This window comes from Ursus americanus, chromosome 10 (genome assembly GCF_024610735.1).
Source record: "Ursus americanus isolate L20-20 chromosome 10, mUrsAme1.1.p, whole genome shotgun sequence".
In the NCBI taxonomy this organism is placed as follows: domain Eukaryota; kingdom Metazoa; phylum Chordata; class Mammalia; order Carnivora; family Ursidae; genus Ursus; species Ursus americanus.
Genome location: NC_142136.1, coordinates 33,879,183 through 33,898,208, shown reverse-complemented (window position 1 = coordinate 33,898,208; position 19,026 = coordinate 33,879,183). Strand labels below are relative to the sequence as shown.

Sequence of the window (19,026 nt, the reverse complement as noted above, 5' to 3'; positions counted from 1 at the left end):
TCTTTTAACAATTCAAACATAAAATGATAAAATTTTATCTTAATTACATATTTAAATACCCAAATAGTTAATATCAACTTTTTTACATTCCCTGTCATCTTAAAGGCCTATAACTTGATGTGACTTTTTTCCCCTGTGAACAATCTGAAAATGAAATTCTTAAAAGATAAAATTCAGGCCAGCTCTTTGTTAAAGAACCAAGTAACAAAAACCTTAAAATCAAAATGTTTAGCGAAATCTAGAGGACTCACCTGTACCTATTTAGAAGGCTTACTTCAAACTAATTTCTTCAAACAAAGATTCAAAAGGAAACAGTTTAAAACCTGTGAGAGTTGCATTTCTTATTGTATTTTGCAATACGTGGGTTCTATGTTGCTAATACAATGCAATTTAAATGATTATTTTACTTGATTAACAAAGGCAATTGTATTAAACAATTTAGTAAAATAACTTGGAAAGATAAAATAATACTAATTGATAGTCAAAGCACAAATTGTTCCTAAAATAACAACTACTTCGTTGCACATTAAGCTAATTTACAAATGCTACTTACATTCCAAAAACAAAACATCAAATGAGAAACAATAAAGCATATTATGTTTTCGTATGCTGGTGAATCACACATGGTAAATCACCAAAGAGTAGAGTGATTTATGCTCAAATCCAGCCAAGACTTTAATCAATATTGGGTGTCACATCTCAGAAGGTTGGGGGAGGTACTGAGGCAAAAGGAGAGTGGCTAATATTGGTCTCAGTAATTTATATGCAACTTCCGTGAAATGTAGATTAAACAAAAAATAACAGCAGATTTGGACAAATAAGATGAAGGTTTACAAATTCTGTATTAAATGTGATACAAAGAATTTATGGAAGGAAGGGAACTCTGAAACAAAATAGCTTGTTTATTTTATATAATATTTGGAGCTCCACAAAATAAAATATCCTATGTGCAAATCAAAATAAGTATCTCAAAACATTAACTAGTCATCTGTGGAGTTCAGAAAGTAAACTATCTTCATAACTATGTGCACTCTTTACAATAATGACTATATGTATTATTGGAGACTAACTCCAAGAAAAACAACAGGTTTGAAAAATACCTAAGTAACTCAGGAATTTGTATTAATGCAGTATAACACGATTGACCAAGGTAAATCTTAGGTTAGAATATTCTCAGATTTTGTTTATGTATTAGTTATTACACTGTAATTTACTAACATTTTAAAAATATACAGAAATAAGTGGTGGGACCAAACTTAAACTTTCATATTTTAGGCCTTACTCTTCTAATTATGTCATATTCTTTAGGAAATGTTATAAAATGAAACATTAGACTTTATAGGAGCCATTAATCGGCTGTAATACAAAAACTTCAAAAGCATAGTCTCTCTTCATTTGAAGTAATTTTTTAATTTATCTATGCCAAGTATTGTAATTATCTGTTAGAAGTGAATCTGTATTTGTGTTGAAACTTTCTATTACCAATGCAGAAGAAGTGCATAAGTCTGTGCCACTGAAAAACATGCAACGGGGGAAATGTTCAATAAATATAGACTGGTTCAGTTTGCCATCTTTATTAAAACTCCTGACGAAAAACAGAGCCAAAATTGGAAAATATTTTATACTTCTTATACCAAAATTGCATCCATATATTACTACTGGACAAAAATGACTTGAAAAGTCTTTCAATTTGCTGTCTATGGATGGTATTGACTTTTAAGACAAAAGAATACTGTTTGTGAAAATATCTATATGCATATAAAATGTCTGATAAAATTAACCAGAATCTATTTAAGTTAGAAACTCCACAAATCTAGGGCTACGTAAGACCCAAATCATAATCTGGTTTGAAAGATCCTGAGACAAAATCACCCTCTGGCAATATTCAAAAAATAAACATTTTAGATAACAAAATACAGCAGAATCACTTTTTATTACCTGAATTCACAGAAAATTGAATCCTAACTCAAATCTACAAACAAGCTACTGACTCATACAAACACAGACTTGACCATGTGCATAATTTTCTTTTGTTGTTGTTGTTTACTGGTTACCAGTTAATTAAGTGACCTCTGTTGCACCAGCCAAGTTCATGCAACTAATGTTTAGTTTAAAAATAATAATTGGAGGAAGCTGATCAAGGTCAGACTGTGTCCTTTGACAACTTTTAAATATATTTCCTGACATTTTCTCTCATTTTTCAGACTCTTACTTTTGGCTTTACTATCAAGCAGGTGATAGTCTCTGTTTCTTCTCCTTGTGGTAGTGACAGATGGCTTCAGCATTTATTCTAGTTTTTATAGATAGCATACTAATGCAATAGCCCCAAGCAAATTAAATCCACTCTAAGGTTTGTCACCAACTTACTGAACCACTTTGAGCAAGTTTATGGACCTTTTTTTTCCTTTTAACATCATTTTGGTTTCTCAGATTCTCTGGTATCTAAATGCTATTAAGAGACAGAATTAGATATATGTTCTGTAAAAAGATGAGAGTGCTAAGATTTGATGTTTCTTGCACACTATGTATACAGTATTTTATATGGTTTGCCTTTCTGCTCAGTTGTCTTATCTTTTGCATAAATTATTCCTTTAGATAGTCTCTTTAGTAGCCAGAGGAGAAAGAAGCCAGAATGAAAGAAATCAATATACCTAGGTGAATGAAAAAGGATCTTAACAGCAAAGGCATAAACTGGACTTGAATGGAAAAAGTAATTTTAGTTTTGTAAATTCAAGATGCAAAATATTGTAGGTATTGCTTTCAAAGCTAAGAAATAAGACAGTAACACTTGTAATTATCATTAAAAATAATAAGATAATGTAAACAGTATGTTTTGGTGAGAGAAAGTTCAATGATAAGTTTTCTATTTTTTAAGTCAGTGGCAGAGTTAGGAAAACCTAGGTGAAGATCTCCAATTACACATCTTCTAAGGTTAATGTCTGCAGTATTTGCATATATATAGGTTTGAGTAAGCCTTATAGTTGATAAAAGATCAAAATGCAAGAATAAATCAACAAACTTACCACATTTATCTTAAAAATAACCTGAAATTGAGTTTTAGAATAACACACTTAATTGTAAAGTATTAAGACCAGGTGATTGAAATATAATTAGAGTATTGATGAAATATTTTTGAAGGGATAAAACAGTTCTGTTAGATTTAACTTATCCTTCTGTGAAAGGTTAAACTCCAGAGCTATTGTTAACCTCAAGGGAAAAAAACTAATTAAAACATTTTTGTTAATAACTTTAAGAATATTCTCCAACCATATAGTGAGGACCTCAGTTCCAAACTCTAAGCAAAATTTCAAGAAAAAAAAATCAAGGGAATAATTGTAAGAGATGTAACACTACCTGCCTTACGGTGATTATAACATTGCTGTCATTGAAGGAAGTTTCTCTAGCAATTTTTTTGTGTTATGTGAAATGGTCATTAATTAGTACAGTATGTACTGTAAGAAACACACAAAGATTTCGAGAGCAGAGTGGTTTGATTACTAAAGAGAAAAACAGTAGCTCTTCACCAATTTACTGGATAGGTAGACAATTTTATAACAATCATATCTGAACTGGCTTCAAATTTCGACTAGCATTCTTTATAACAACTCTGTAACAATTTTCTGCACTGATTCGAGTACTTTTAACAATAGATTGTTGGCAAATATTTTATCGTCTGGACGTCCAAGGACTCCGATTATCTCGGTAAATGACGTTACTGATCAAGATTATCCCTCAATCTTTACTGCCACCTGTCCATACTCTTGGGCACGTGAGCGCGCCTACACACATGCACGCGCTCTCAGCATTCACCCAAAAATAATAGAAATGGAGGTTCAAAACCCAGATCCACACCCATGCCCCCATGCAAAGAATGGCAAACAAACTAGGAAAAGAGTTTCTGGTTAAGTCAGAATAGGACATTTGCAGGCTTGGGAGTTGGGAGTCTTTTTCGCCCTACAGCCTTCCCAGGGCACCAGCCAGAAGTCTTCCAAGGAAGAAATAGCTAGGGGCTTTTTCACCCCTGCTTCCTTCTGGTCTCGTACTACCCTTCTTTCCTTCCCACTTCAGTTTCCCTAGCACCATCAGGGGACAAACACCCTAAGAGAATACAACTCCGTTCCTTCTCCCAGTCTTAAAACTTATTTGGAGAGTACCGAAGTCTCTGCGCAAATTTTGCGCGCAGTTGCCACGCGCCCGCTTCTGGTATTCAACTTTCCCTACTCTCTTTCTCCTGGCATCTCAACTTTTCCCTCTGCTTAGAACGGGGTACAAAGCGGAACTGCAACAGCGGGTGGAATGATCTTTTCTACCCCGAAACTGACAAGTTACCCCACTCCCGCCCCCTCTCGGTAGATCCTCCCCCAGTGATCGTTCATTAGCATAAAACCGGTCCAGCCAGGCACCGAGTCTCCGGGCCTCCAGGGTTCGCGCGCTATGCCGGGCTGTCGTAGTAGCCACGGCACTGGGCATTCAGGTCTGCAGAACATCCCAATGCAAAGCTTGCACCTGTTCAATGCGTGAGCTACTAACCTTTTTAAAAAAAGAAGGAGAAGGAGGAAAAAAAAAAAAGAAAAAGGAAAGAAAGAGGAAAAGAAAAACAGTTTGGAGAGGGAGAGAGGGAAAGAGTGTGCGCTTTAGTCTTCCTTCCCCATCTCTCCAGCTCAGCTTCCAAGAGTCTCAGGCACCCAGTCACCTCCCCCTACAGAAGGAAACCTGCTGGTTCCCCCGCATCTGCCCCGGGGCTAACGTACCCCTTTCTCTCCTTTGCACAAGCTCACATGCGGACACACGCACACGTGCGCGCACACACAGACCCCTCCCCTCAGCGGGCTTCCCCTCAGGGCTCTGGGGCTGAGCTTGCTGCGGGTCTCTCGGGATTGCCCCGGGCCTCTCCGCCTCGGAGGTCTTTCCCCTCCCGACCTCGACGGGGCCCACTCCTGCGACTTCGTGGGCCCCTCATCCGGGGCGCGTCTTCCCGCTCCCGAACCCTGCGGTCAGGGTCACGACCTCTCCCCGCCCCCGGGACGCCGCTCGGCACCGCCGACCAGCCCCGCCGGTGTCCCTCGGCCCGCCGAGGAACCCGGGCCCGAGGGAGCACACACTCGGGCAGCCGCGCTGAGAGGGGTCTCCAGACGCTGGCGCGGCCCAGGAAGGGGGCTGTGGCTCCTGGAAACGCACCGTCCTCCTCCTTCCCGCCCCCTCCACCCCGAGGCTTGGGGTTCCCGCGTCCCACAGCAGCCAAACCCCTGCGCCCAGGCGAGCGAGGTGCGGACCGGGCGGAAGAGCGAGATCTGGGCAGGGTGAGGTGCCAACTTCTCAGAGGGTCGGGAGCGGCTGGCGAGCCTCGAGGAAAGGGAGGAGAGGGCCGCGCTCTCCAGGGCGCGCGGCTCGCGGGCGCGCGGAGCAAGCGGCGCCAGGAAGGGAGTGAGGGAAGGGTGAGGAGGCGGGAGGGAAGGGACCGCGGGCGGCGGGGCTGCCCCCGCTCTTTACCTTGCGTTGGTGCAGTCATTGTAGAGGGTCTCGAAGTCCTTCCTGGAGATGAGTTTGCAGCGGTTCACTCCGGGCTGGATGGCGCCCAGTCCCCTCAGGATGCGAACCTGTTCCACATTGCACACCACCGGCGTGATCTCCAGCCGCTTCAGCTTGGTGTAGACCGTGTGCAAGCCCCCCACCAAGTGCTTCAGGAACAGGTCGAAAGCCTGGGGCAGGCAGATCAGCTCGCAGCCCTCCACCGTGAAGGAAGCCACTTTGGCCCCCCTCAGATCCACCATTTTGCACTCATTATTCTGAGGGGTGTTTTCCACTGGGGACGGGGTCGAGTACACGGGTTTCCCGGGGAGGGGGCCGCAGCTGCTGCTGCTACTGCTACTGCTGCTGCTGCTGCTGCTGCTACTGCTGCTGCTACTGCTGCTGCTGCTGCTGCTGCCGGTGCTCGCGTTGATGGGGGTGCTGGAGGCGCCGCCGCCGCCAGCGCTAATGCCGCCGCCGCCGCCGCCGCCGCCGCTGCTGCCGCCGCCGCCGCCGCCGCTGCTCGCGGTCGCCAGGCTGGGGTTGCAGTTGCTGCTGCCGCCGCCGCCGCCTCCGTTGCCCGCGCCGCCGCCACCGCCGGTGGAGGTGACTGTGGCCGCCGCCGCCGCCGCTGAAGCGATGGGCTCCGGCCGGAACAGAGTTGGCCCTGAGGACGCCGGGGGCCCGATGGACGGAGCCGGAGACGAGGTCGCCGAGGAGGTGGAGGTGGTGGTGCCGGAGGAGGAAGCAGACGTGGAGATCGGGGGTTGAGGGGGGACCAGCTGGGTCGGAGGGATCAAAGCCGCCGGCACTGCCATGGTCACATATAAGGGGAAACAGAAGAAGGAGAAGCGAGGGGAAAAGTTGCCACACACCCCGGGGAGGGGAAGGGGGAAAAGGGGGAGAAGGAGCTAGGGGGCAACAACAACAACTCTAGGGGAGAACGAGAAGGAGAAAGGGAGAGAAAAGGGGGAAAAAAGGAGGTGAGGGTAAGAAAGAGCGAGTGCAGGAGGGGCGAGCGCGAGAGGCGCTCTGGAGAGAAACGCACAAAAGTGTCCCGCAAGTCGAAATGCGAGTCCTCTCCGGGGGCTGGGATCGGGGGCTGGGTGGGGGGGGGGGCGGGGGCAGGGAGGGTCGGCTGTTGTTGTGTGGGTCCCGCTCTAGCACAAAGTTAAGGATGAAGGTGAAAAGGAGGAGGTTTGAAGGACTTGGGTTCTCCCTGGCAAGTACATTGATCAAAGATTGAGAGGGGAATGACAGAGAGAAAATGAGCTGAAAAGTGCAGGCTGCCGGCTGGACGAGTTGTTGTTGTCACACGGTGCAGAGGGGAGGAGCTCCGGAAACTTGAAATACCCTTTGAAGCCGCAAAAACCTCACTCACTAGTATTAACCCAAATTATCCAACCAGGAACTCGGAGCAGACACTCCGAGAGCGCGAGACACTGAGGGAAAGCGAGTGAGGGAGAAAAGAAGGAGGGGAGGGGGAGGACAAGGAAGAAACTATGCAAGGGACGGAGAGGAAAAGCCGGGGACACAGAAGTGGCGATCGGAAAAGGAGAGGGAGATGATCTACTTCTCTTCTTCTACTACCGTTAGATTGCATGCCTAATATTCCATTTCGTCCGCGACGACTCGTAATTTTTTCCAAAACCTTCTAAGCAATCGCCTGCCAACTTAAAGAGGAGCCAGAGCGCTCTGAGCTCTCCGTCAAGGATTTAGGATATATCTCCGCTCGTTTTTTGCATTAAGATATAAATGAAAACACATCCCCTCACTTGATGATTATTAAGAGATTATTTTCAGGAAGATTCACATGTAAGCAAAGCTTATGTTTTCTGCATCTGATTGCTTTACTCTATTTATTAGATTATTTGTTAGCGTAAAGATGGTGAAAATTCCAGGACAGCTTTCAAATTGTGGGGGGGAAAGTCGGTCTGAAGTCACTTAAGAATAATGGAATCCTCTGTATTCAGTTTCTTATTTCCTGATAGATTGTGGAAAGAAAGAAATGCTTGCCATGATGTGGATCGTTCCGAATAACTTCACTTTCACCCCCAAAGCAGGTCAGAAATGCTTACTTTACCTAGAGACTTTAAAGAGATCAGGCATCCTTGAAGATTTAGAAAGTGGAAAAAAAGAAAACACTTTTTTTTTCTTACTTAAAACTCTGTAATTAATTCACCTGTCTTGCATAGAAGACAACTATCCTCAGACCCAATGCTAATTGCCAGTGTGTTATATGAATAACACATTTTCTTTCATATTTGAGAAGTTTCAGTGTATTTTGGGAAAGTCCTTTTCAGTTTGTCAGTACAAATGTGTTTTGTAAATAATGAAAAGAACAAAACAAGCTCACTAGTTGACTTGTAAAAGCAGAAAGGGTAGCTGTGCTTTAAAATATTAAGCTGAGTTTAGACTGACTCTCTTCCTCTTTGCCTTCCTCTCTCCTTCTCTTCTCTTTCTAACTTGTTGCATGGAGGTATTTTTTTTTTTTCAAGGATTTTTGACCAACATACAATTTGAGCATAGGTCAAGTTTGTTCTCTGTTTGTATCTCTAAGAATCTGAAATAATTAGGCTTTAATCCTGCCTACACGTGTTTATTAACTTCACAAGATAAAAACAATGCTTTGGCATTGGGCAGATTTAAAAATAAACTATTAGCATCAGGTTCACAGTGTTGGGAAATTTCATAATGAAATTCTGCCATTTTGGTGCTGAAATGATTATCACATTTCTCTTTGTCATTTTAATTCTCTAAACTTTTTGAAGTTTAGTGACAAAAGGTAGTGGAAATATCTACAGAGAAATGTGGCACCACTAATTTGTCTAAGTTGATGCTAAACTTTTTGGGGCACAGCAATTATATCAGGAGGCTTTTCTGGGTCATAAGAATTCAGAAATTGATGGTTGCCAAAAAGTAGATAAACTTCTACAAAGATAGCTGAAGTTTACACAGTTGTTTGGCCTGGTTAGCCAATGTATTTTAATACACTCGGAAATAATTTATATTACTTTTTCACTCCTCCTATCAGTCCTCCAAAATAGGGATTCAATATGTATCATATATATCAAAACACCACATTAAGTGTTCACACATGTTTTGGAAAATATTACCTTTTTTTAAAAATGCCAAATTACATGTTAGTGAGTGGAGGAGAAGACAAAGAGCCCTGAAACACTAATTTTATTTTGGAATTGCATGCACAACTCTAATAAACTCTGATATAGTTTGAAATGCTAAACTACAGTTTCCTCATTTTAAATTCTAGATCCAGAAATAGGAAAAAAATCAGAATTAAGTGCTGAAAATCTGCCCTTACCATTCTCATTTCTCACATTTCCTTAAACTGCCACTCACCCAATACCTGCCATATTCGGAAGCCACAGGCAGGAAATAATAATAGCTGACCAAGCCATAATCCCACCCAGCTTCGAAGCAAACTCCAAATTTTCTGCAGGGAATCCTGCGCCTCCCAGCACATGTTCCGTGTTGCGGTAGGGCTTGGGGCATTTACCTGCACCTGAATGGGATCTCACTCCCCCCTCACTCCCCATCTCAGGTCTCTAAACCGTTTCTGGGAACTACCACTTGCCCCTTTGATCAAACAATAGGATTAGAAAAAGCATATAATGCAAATTAAGATATGTAAGGGAAAAAACCTCACATATTTTAAGATTTAAGATTCTTTCCTTTTTTCTTTTTTGAGAAATGTTACCAATGATTAGGGCAAACAGTATTTAACAACAGCAGATAAATCAACTCCACAGAGATTTCAAATTCTCACTCTTTCCACTGCATCTTTAGCTTTCAAAGCTTTTGTCTTGTTTGTTTATTGTTTTACATCTCTGGCTGTTTCAGGTCCTCTCCCTCCATCTCATCTTTTCCAACCTGTACTCAATTTGCATAAGCAAAACTCAAAGTACTGTAACTGATATTAGAAAATTCTCCCTGTGTTTTGTGAAGACGTATTGTGCTGAAATCAATAAGACTGTTTAAAATTCAAAGACCTGCAAATCGTTCTGTTTGTCCTTTGATAGGGTCTGTGCTGATTAAAATGCTACCAAGAAAGCTTAATTGCTGCACTAATTAAGAAGTCTTTAATTTCTTTCCTAGGATGTCGTTTGAAGCTGAGCTTGTACCAGTTCAGGGAAGGTATTTTCTTCCCTCCCTCTGCCCCCTCCTGGCCCCTCCCCTCTCCTCCCCGCTCCTCCTGTGCCCCCAACGACATCCCAATGAATGGGAACTAATAGAGAGAGTGGTCTCAGGTCTCACCATCTATTACTTAACAAAAATCGACACAGGATACAGAGTTCAGTGCAGTATGAAATGCAGTTTTCAGAAGAGCTGTAAGGTTGCAGGAGACAGTGAGGAAATACAGAGTAGCTGTTGCAGCTAAAGTCCCGGTGAATACCTGGATGACAACAGGCACTTTAGCTCGATGATGAGGGCATCCTATTTGGTTAAAAGGGGGCAGTGACAAGGAAATGCTTCTACTGAAACAGGGAAACATACAAATGTATTTTCCAAACCTGTGGTTTAAAAAAGAAGAATAAATCTGTAGGAAGGAGGATTTATAGTTGGGATTTGGTAAGTATCATTTTATTTTATGAGTATAAAATCATGAATTCTATGGGGATTTATTTTTTGACCCTTTTTATAACCCAGGGTGGCATAGCACTGTATTACATCCTTTCCATCCTTTTCTATTGACCTATTTTATTCACTGATTTCTCAAGTGGGGAAACTGACTAAATGATTTCACAAAGCTTTCTCTGTAATCAATAGTCATTTTTTAGGTTTATTCATGCTGCATTATAATTCTGGTAAATGACTGCAAAACAGAAGATTGTAAGAAAGATACCAATATTGACAAAGCCAAGATAAGTCGTGTCTTTAAATCTTCAGAGTTTCAGTATAGCAATTGATATACTTATTTGAAAGAAAAAGATTGAAAATGCATATTTCATGGAATATAAAAAAACAAATGATTGGGTAACTTAAAGACAACACATATCTGCATATGTTTCTTGTATATCTCAAAATTTCCTGAAAGCTTTGAGTATCCTCTTTTTATAGCATCACTAAGTGAAACAGAAACAATTTGGGCATATGCACAAAGGCAACAAGAAAAGGTTCATTACAATTTTATTCTTTTAAGTTTTTCCCAAGTTCTATTAGAAGCATGCACAGAAAAAATACAGATATATACTCCAGATATATACTGAATTCCTTTCAGTGACAGGACAAGGAGATAACACGCTTAATAGATTCAAAGGGAGATTTGCCATTCCGAGCACGACGTCACTCTAATTATGTTTACTCTAATTGAAAGCAAGGTTTTTTGGAATCTGAAATTACTTTCAGAATTTTTTTTTAAATAATGCAAGTGGATCAAATGTTGATCACAAGCATTTCAATCTTTCAAAATGTATTGGAAAATTAAATGAAAAGTGGAGTTTGGTACAAACAATGCCCCAGGGCAAAAAACAACTAACACTAGATTTTCCAGTCCAGCCATAACACAAATCAATTTGAGCACACGTCTATGGCCAGACTGCCAGATTGTTATGACTGCTAATTCACTCAATCAAAGAGTGCATTAGCACACCCGGCACAAATAGCTTTCACAATAGAGTGCACTTCTGAACAATTCTAAGATATATCACAACGGAGAAGTAAAGAGGAAGATCATTTTTACATCTGCATATTTACTAATGGACCTGTTTCCTTAATAGGAAACAGAAAAAAAAAAAAAAAGACTGAGATAAACTTCAGGCAGAGGTTTATTAAAGAGCTATCCAAGTTTGGCAAATCTAGAAAGATATCAGGGTACCAGGAGTTCACTGACTTTGTTAAACGTTTCTCAGGAGAGAGTCCAAAATTGATGATTGCACTTCAGTAGTAAATCATTGAAGATGGAGAAATTATGCCAAGTAACTCTCTCAAGCCTTTTTAACTTAGACATTCGGCCTCACCAATCAGCTCAGCAGATAAACTTTGACTGCCTTAAGCACAGACTTCTCTACTTCTATGCTTTCTGCCTCTGCCTTCCCCACTTAGGGTTCCAACTTCTGACTTTTAGTGACTCTCACTTCCACAGTCTTCCGCTCTTTTCCAATTCCCTGCCTCTCCTCAAGAACAAGGAATAAGGCTTTTATCTCACGGATACACTCTCTAATCAGGCGCAGAGAGCTCGGTGATAAATTACCCAAAGGACAGAAGGTGGGGAACTGAAGGTGAACACACTATAACTTGAAGCACTCAAACTTTACATTACAAACTTCCGTCCTTAATAAAGAAGTGGTTTAAATGGTTATAAATAACTTTGACCTGTTTTACAGCATAGAAATGCATGGACTGTATATATGCTTACTGAATGCATATAGTAATTATCTATTCATATTCCTGTTTGCATAGATCTCACAGCCAAATGGTAGGATTTGTACCACGGCTCCTCTTTCCTGAAACTTCTATCCTCACCTCCTTTTCTCCTGGTTCAGAATGAAGGTGACGTGTAGCCAAAAATACTCTGCTGGCTATGGAGCGTATTTTAAGAAGTCTCGAAACCCATGCCAGGGAAGAGAGAGGGTAATGGCAAAGAGAAGAATAGTTACAAAGAGAAGAAAACAATCATCCTAGAATTGTTTTCCTGACTCCAAACTACATCATTTCCATGACAGGCAGTCAACTCTCCCTGATAATTTAGTTATACTTGTCCATCACTCCTTATTTCCAGTGTAAGTGTCCTAATTCCATCTGTGGGTTGGTATTGAGTTGCACAGCCAAATATTCGATAAAAAAACAAACACAGTGAGATCATTTTAGAGTTGGACTGTAAAAGGAAGCAGCAACAAGAATAATATAAATTGAGATTACTTCCCTTCATCTCTTCAGTCAGGCCATTGTGAGGGGAAAAGCAGACTGGATTGAAGTAAGGTCAAAAAGTCAGGCAGACATTTGAATCCCCAGTTTTCTAATAAATATTCTACCTTCAATTGTACCTTTTAATATGAGGCATTTTCTACTTGTCATACATCTTTCTCTTTAAATATCCCCAACTTATTTTCCTCTAAAGAAGATCAGTGTTAAGACCTATGAATTGCTTAAGGGATGCATAGCTAGGAATGGGGGTGGGGAAGAAGTTGTATGTAGTATAAATGCATGTTCAATATTAAAACATGAATTGTATAATTTTGTAATGTTAGGAGAAATGTATTAAACTCGATTTAAAAACTTTATATTGATTGACTGCTTTCTTGTTGTAATTTATTATCTTAGTCTTTTTTCCTCTTTGCTTTATTAAGTAAAAGAAGACATCATTGTCTGACAAATAGCCTATAAAAATTGTCCTATTTGAAGTCAGAAATTTCAAGGATTGTTAGAAAAGAATAAACTGTTTATTTATTTATTGCCCTTCAGAACAAAGAGTTTTTTTTAAAGTTGAAAGAATAACAATTGCCACCTTCCAGCCCGAGATCTTGTATGTCAAGTTTCAGCCCAGAGCAAATTTTTACAACAAGTTATAAACCCCCTGTAACAGAGGGTTTATTATAATGGAAGTGCTGACACAACCTTAACTATAGCGTTGTAAACGGCTATGCTATAATATCCATTAAGCAGAAAGAAAAATAAGCTGGCTGATCAATAATTTATACAAAGAGTACCAACTGCAGACATAATAACTGTAATGTTTGCAAAGCAATCTCTCTGCTCTCCAGGCTTAACAGTAAACGCAAACTAGCAACGCTGTTAATTTCCAACTCCTACAGATAAGAATACAAACAAATTACTTAAAATTATATTTTGCTCAACATTTAGCATGCCTCGATGGGATAAAATAAAATTTAATTATGATGCAACTTGTGCCGGATGCAAAGCTGTTTTGTTTTCCAGCACATTTTATTATGAAAGGACATTCATTTGGAACATCAATTATGGGGAAATAGTATGTTTCAATGAGTTGAGTTGGGTCAGGCAGGCTCTTCTAAGAGTTATTCAGACATGGAAACAGATTGACACTGTTTAACTTCAAAGAAAGTTACAGGGCTTTACAGAGCCACAACCTGAAATACAATACTGCAAGCTCTGATCCGAGTCAACTGTCAGTAAAAACACACCTTGTCATTAGAGTTCATGGGAAAAAAGACGCTGGCTTGGAAAATGTGGCCATCATTAGCATCCAGTGACTCTTGGAGTGCTCAATTAACGGTGAGCCTCATATGCATGGAAGCAAGATGTGTCATTTCTACCTAATAAATGTGGATCATAAAGTGTGAGCATTATTTTCTTTTCTGGAAAAATTTTAAAAGTAGATTTTCGTAGTTGTCGTATTTATTACTGCCTTGCTTTTTATAATGTCCACGTGTGTGGAGTGTGTCATTTTGATATTTTTGTTCTTGTAGATGGCTTTTAAAGCAGAAAAAGATTTGAGAGGTGTCAAAGAAGGAAATACAAGAATTGAAGGATCCCCAAACGCCCACTATGTACATACTCAAGGTTGAACCAGACTGTACATTTCTAAGGTTCACATCTCCATCAGTCTTTTTTGTCTGTTCATTTCCTGGGGGGGTGTGGAACCCAGTAGAACGAAGAGACATTGCTATCAGAGTTGTAAAATGGTGTATTACCCTGTGAGCAATTGCACTTGGAAAGGAACCAGTAATTTATATGAGAAGTGTTTAAGATTGCCTGCTCACCCAGTGATCCATGCCAGGTCAGTTCCAGTAATGCCAGAAAACAAAAGGAGGTGCACATCACCGGGAAAGAGACACCTCATATGCCTTAAGAGCTTGGGAAGGGGAGCACTAAAATGCCATTTTCTCAAATGAACTGGTCATTACCATTTAAAATCCTGAGGAGCTGTGGGACTGGGGAGGAGAGAAAGAATTTTTCTTTTGATTTAACAGGGCTCTGAAGTACTAGTTTTAAGGGGGAGGTGTTTTGTTGTGATTGTCTCAGCCCTGTGCTTTAGCAAAGGTGAAATCCTGAAACAAAGGTGCATTTTTAAACAATGGAATGGAAAAGGATGAACACAATGGCTCTGAGAATGTAATTGGCCCATTTTAAACTTAGTAATGAACTGTTTTGAGCATTACCAGTACAAATAGTAATACCTCTCTGCTAGCAATGCCTATGCCCGGCTCTAAGTTGTTGTTAATTTTTTACTTGAATAGATTTTACTAGATCAACCCTTTCTCCACCAGTTTTCAGGAGACGACTATGGATACTGACAGGATGTTATGTAAAAAACCACTTTTTTTTTTTTTTTTTTTAAGATTTTATTTAGGGGTGCCTGGTTGGCACAGCGGTTAAGCATCTGCCTTCGGCTCAGGGCGTGATCCCAGCGTTCTGGGATGGAGCCCCACATCGGGCTCCTCCGCTAGGAGCCTGCATCTTCCTCTCTCACTGGCTGTCTTTCTCTGTCAAATAAATAAATAAAATAAATATAAATATAAATAAATAAAATAAATATAAATAAATAAAATCTTTTTTTTTATTTATTTGACAGAGAAAGACAGCCAGTGAGAGAGAGAGAGAGCACAAGCAGAGGGAGTGGGAGAGGAAGATGCAGGCTCCTAGTGGAGGAGCCCAGAACGCTGGGATCACGCCCTGAGCTGAAGGCAGATGCTTAACCGCTGTGCCACCCAGGCACCCCTAAAAACCACTTTCTAAGAATTCTTCGCAGGCCTCCTTCTTCTTGTTTAACATAATCAAAGTGCAGGCTCTGAGCAGTCTACGGGGGCACTGGGGGACAGGTTGCACCACTGCCATCCTCAGGCACGTGCTTTCCCCACGTATTGTAAAGTCATTTTAGTTTTGAACTAGAGTTCACTTCATTCACATGTCCAGCATACCTTCCCTTGTGTATTTAGAGAAGGAACTAAAGAAAAAGACCATTTCCTATGTAAGTCAGAATTTATAATTTACCAATTGGCTCAAGATAGAGCACATCCAGGAATCTTCACAGATTTATCCCTATGTATTGTAAATTTCATGCATTTCGATGGGTAAGGCAATTATCGTATGCTTTCACACTTGTTGATATGTTTCTCTTCAGGTGGCCTCAAGTCATTCCTACTGCTTTTGGATAGCTAGGATAATGCTTAGCACATGTAGGATGGTCAGTAAAGTTCAGCTGGGTAATTAAAACTGTTTCTATATTATCCACCCATTTCCTTTGTCCCCAGATCGTCTACACTGCTCCTTCCTTAAATCATATATTACTTGATTCGGAGCAGGATATTGAAGACTCACACAATTTTAAATATGCTCATATTTTGTTCTACTGTACAACTAATTTAGGGAAATTCTTGAGGCAAAATCCAAAGATACTAGATCAAATACCTAGAAAAGAGAAGCTTAGCCCTGTAACTCTGGGACTCATACAGAAAAAAATCTTTTCTTAGTCATCGGAGGAGCCATTGGGAGTGTTCACCAAGAATGGAATATAAGTGGTAGTATATTCTGATGTCCTGCTGCAGATGATGAGGGAATGCAAGTTCGTATGTGAAACACAGAAACCTCTCCCGTGCAGAACTGCAGCCAGGCTCTCACTACCGAATCCATTAGATCCATCCTTATATATACCTGATCTTGCAAAAGAGGAAACGGACATATTTTTTTTTTTTGTTAAAATAGGGGAACTTGCCTTTATACTCACAGCTAAATTGATGCTGAAGCCAGGAATTAGATTCAAGTCCTCAATGAAGTTTATTTTTGCCCCCAACTATTCTCGAAGGAAACCTTTTTGAGGTAAGGAGAGGAAATAATTTTTATCACTTCGTATATAAGGAGACTGAAAAAATAATAGACTGGCACAGCTGAATCTGGCCTCATGGTTCTCTGCCAGTTCCTGGCACTATTTAATGAATTTCTCTACACCCTCACAGAGCTCTCGATGTGTTCTCAGTTGCTGCTTAGATGTATGCACTTACGTGCTACAAGGCAGCACGATGAGGATGGAGAATCCTGAAAAAGACTTGGGGGAAATACTGTTACTTCAGGAATAAGATTTTGAGATCTAGAGAAATACTCCACTAATGTGTTGAAAAGTTAGTCAAAGTGCAAAAACCCCTGGGGTTCCTCGACTTTTGTGACTACCTCTGGCTTCCTTTGATTAGAAAATGGCAGCATCTACCAGTAAAAGTCATTTGTTGAAGTGCTTTGCAAAAGCAGGCATGAAACCAGCAGTTGATTGTGTAAACACATTACTTATCTGTGGTCTCTTACCAGCCTTAGTTTGCTTTTCCAAAGGGGACCATCCAACCTCTTTCTCCTATCCTTTTTCATCCTGACTTCAAGTGAGGCCACTCTACTTCTTTTCCAAGAGATGATTCAGGGATCACTCACAGCTATTCCCAACAGAGCAATAGCACAGGCCTCCTGCTGCCCCATTTAAATTGTCTGAACTGCGTGGCTTTTTCATTTACTCTCCCTTTAGAGTGAGGCTACAAAGTAGAGAAAACTTGAATGGCCTTGTATCTTCAAAGAAGCGCCTTGAGCTCTGGAATGCAACAAAGTGGGAGAAACCACTGAACACCAGGAAATGTCAACAATGAGGCGGGAATGCCTGGGCAGGTGGATTGGGGCCTTACCCTAGGCATTCTCTAGGACAAGGCAACTGACTCAGCCAAACAAGAAAATGGGTCTTTTTCTCACAGAAACAAATCTGACTGATGTTGAAACACACCGATAATAGCAGTGAATAAATTCGAACATATGCTTACCAGGGAGTACTTTGTTATATTTTTATGTAAGAGATTTGATTGACACATTGATGATAGTTCTTAGTAAAGAAGAATTAAAATTTCCAGTAGTCTGAACATTTTGGTCCTAATGGGAAGCTTTAGACCTTGACTGAAAAAAGCATTAAAAAAGACCTAAGATCAAACCCGTTTCAATAGCTAAAATGCATTTACACTTATTTGTAGTCTATTTAAAGGAAAGCAAAAATGTTTCCAAATGCCATATGCCAATGGTAGCCATTGGAAGCTTAATTACTTCTAAACATCGAATATAAAAGTAAAGAATTAATAATGTATAATTGTAAACTTCCTTGTAACTATAATAAGTTTTAGGTGGCGTATCCAGTAACTAAACAAATGGCATTTTATATGCAAATGTAAAGAGAGAAACTCTTGTCTTCAATGTTATTTTTTATCTTAATATTCAGGAATAATCTTTATCAGTTTCTTAGCCGAAGCGTTCTAATAAATCTGATTGCCCGTTGAATATCCAAAGAGAGCCTCCCAATCAGGAATTGTCAAAAGTAAATGTGCAAAGTTATGTATATTCGATTTATGACGTTAATATTATTACCTATCATAAGACATTTAAAATCAATGTCAAAGTAGCGCTGCCTTTGAAGTCTTCCAAATGTATACAGCACTTACGCCGAGCCTTTTTTAAAAGAATATTTTCTATGAAAATATGCTTATATTTTTACAGTTTGATTAGCTATTATTTTAATAATAAGATTACTAAAATATCTTTTTATAGTTTAGCTACACAGGAACAGTTTCAAGGAACTGCTTTACACACACACACACACACACACACACACTGATTTTCAGAATTTTCTAAGTAGCAATTATTTTCTTTATATTTATAGTCTATAACACACGGTATTTTTGGTATCCAAAAAATACTTACTTTTTGTTTCTACCTAAGTAATTTTAGTCTGAAAGCACTTGCTAATCATAACAACACAGCAAAAGTTTGTTTTGTAAATATTTTACTTTACTATCAGCCTTTGTTTTCTGATACAATGCTTTAAAAATATCCTCTGTTGTATAAAGGACATTGTTGCAAAAAGGCAGCTCAAAACTTGTCCTTCCCTTCCTTTCATTGATCTGTTGCCTCTTAGGTAATATGAACAGCTGTCTCCAGCTCCCCCACAAGCGAGCTGAACATAATAATAAGGTAGTGTTACTGGCCTGTATCTATGAATGATTCTGCAGAGCGCGCCAGTTCTTTGCTACTAAAGATGAGGTAACAAAGATACCACAGAGAAGAAAACTGGTTACCAAAAGCCAGGGCTTCTGACTTTAAGGTTTAGTTATTTCTCTGCTAACCACTGAGTTTCTCTTTCAGTTGGGTTTCCAATAAGGTGAAGGTGCCCTCTGTAGGAGACTCCCAGTAAATGCTGCTTCTTTATATTTGGGTGACAACATACAAGTTCCCCCCCTTTCCAATTTATAAACAAACAAACAAACAAACACAGTACTCCATGCTAACGCAAGTTTGAACTCTTTATAAATCCTAGAGGGAAATTAGTATAAAGCTCATAATCAGCTATGTAAATCGAGTGTCTTTTCAAATGAGAGAAATTCAACACTGAGAAAGCTGTTACAGCACATCGGTGTTTGATATTTACTGACATTGTGTATGTAATAGGATGGGTCTTATACATTTAGCCGTGTTGTTGAAAGCAGAAAGACAGAAAGTCTTGGCAGAGTTCAGTGAAAAGTGGATCTAAACAGAAGAATCCACATGCAGAGAGACACATTCACCACC

General features: G+C 40.1%; 1 protein-coding gene and 1 long non-coding RNA gene across 3 annotated transcripts in view; one reads left to right on the top strand and one right to left on the bottom strand.

Moving 5' to 3' along the window:
* Nucleotides 1–6,779, bottom strand: part of DACH1 (dachshund family transcription factor 1) — a 412,079-nt gene extending 405,300 nt beyond the window's left edge. Inside the window, exon 1 of one of the 2 annotated variants that reach the window (XM_045811060.2) lies at nucleotides 5,491–6,779. In XM_045811060.2, coding sequence (XP_045667016.2) covers nucleotides 5,491–6,326 — 836 coding nt within the window. In that variant the 5' untranslated portion in view covers nucleotides 6,327–6,779. The remainder of the gene's footprint in view (nucleotides 1–5,490) is intronic. The other variant, XM_045811061.2, reaches the window with a different exon arrangement.
* A 656-nt stretch (nucleotides 6,780–7,435) lies between these two features.
* LOC123801109 (uncharacterized) lies at nucleotides 7,436–12,749 on the top strand. Its single transcript, XR_006782109.2, has 2 exons — nucleotides 7,436–7,571; nucleotides 9,625–12,749. It is a non-coding gene; the product is annotated as an uncharacterized LOC123801109 (long non-coding RNA).
* The last annotated feature ends 6,277 nt before the right edge of the window (nucleotides 12,750–19,026 follow it).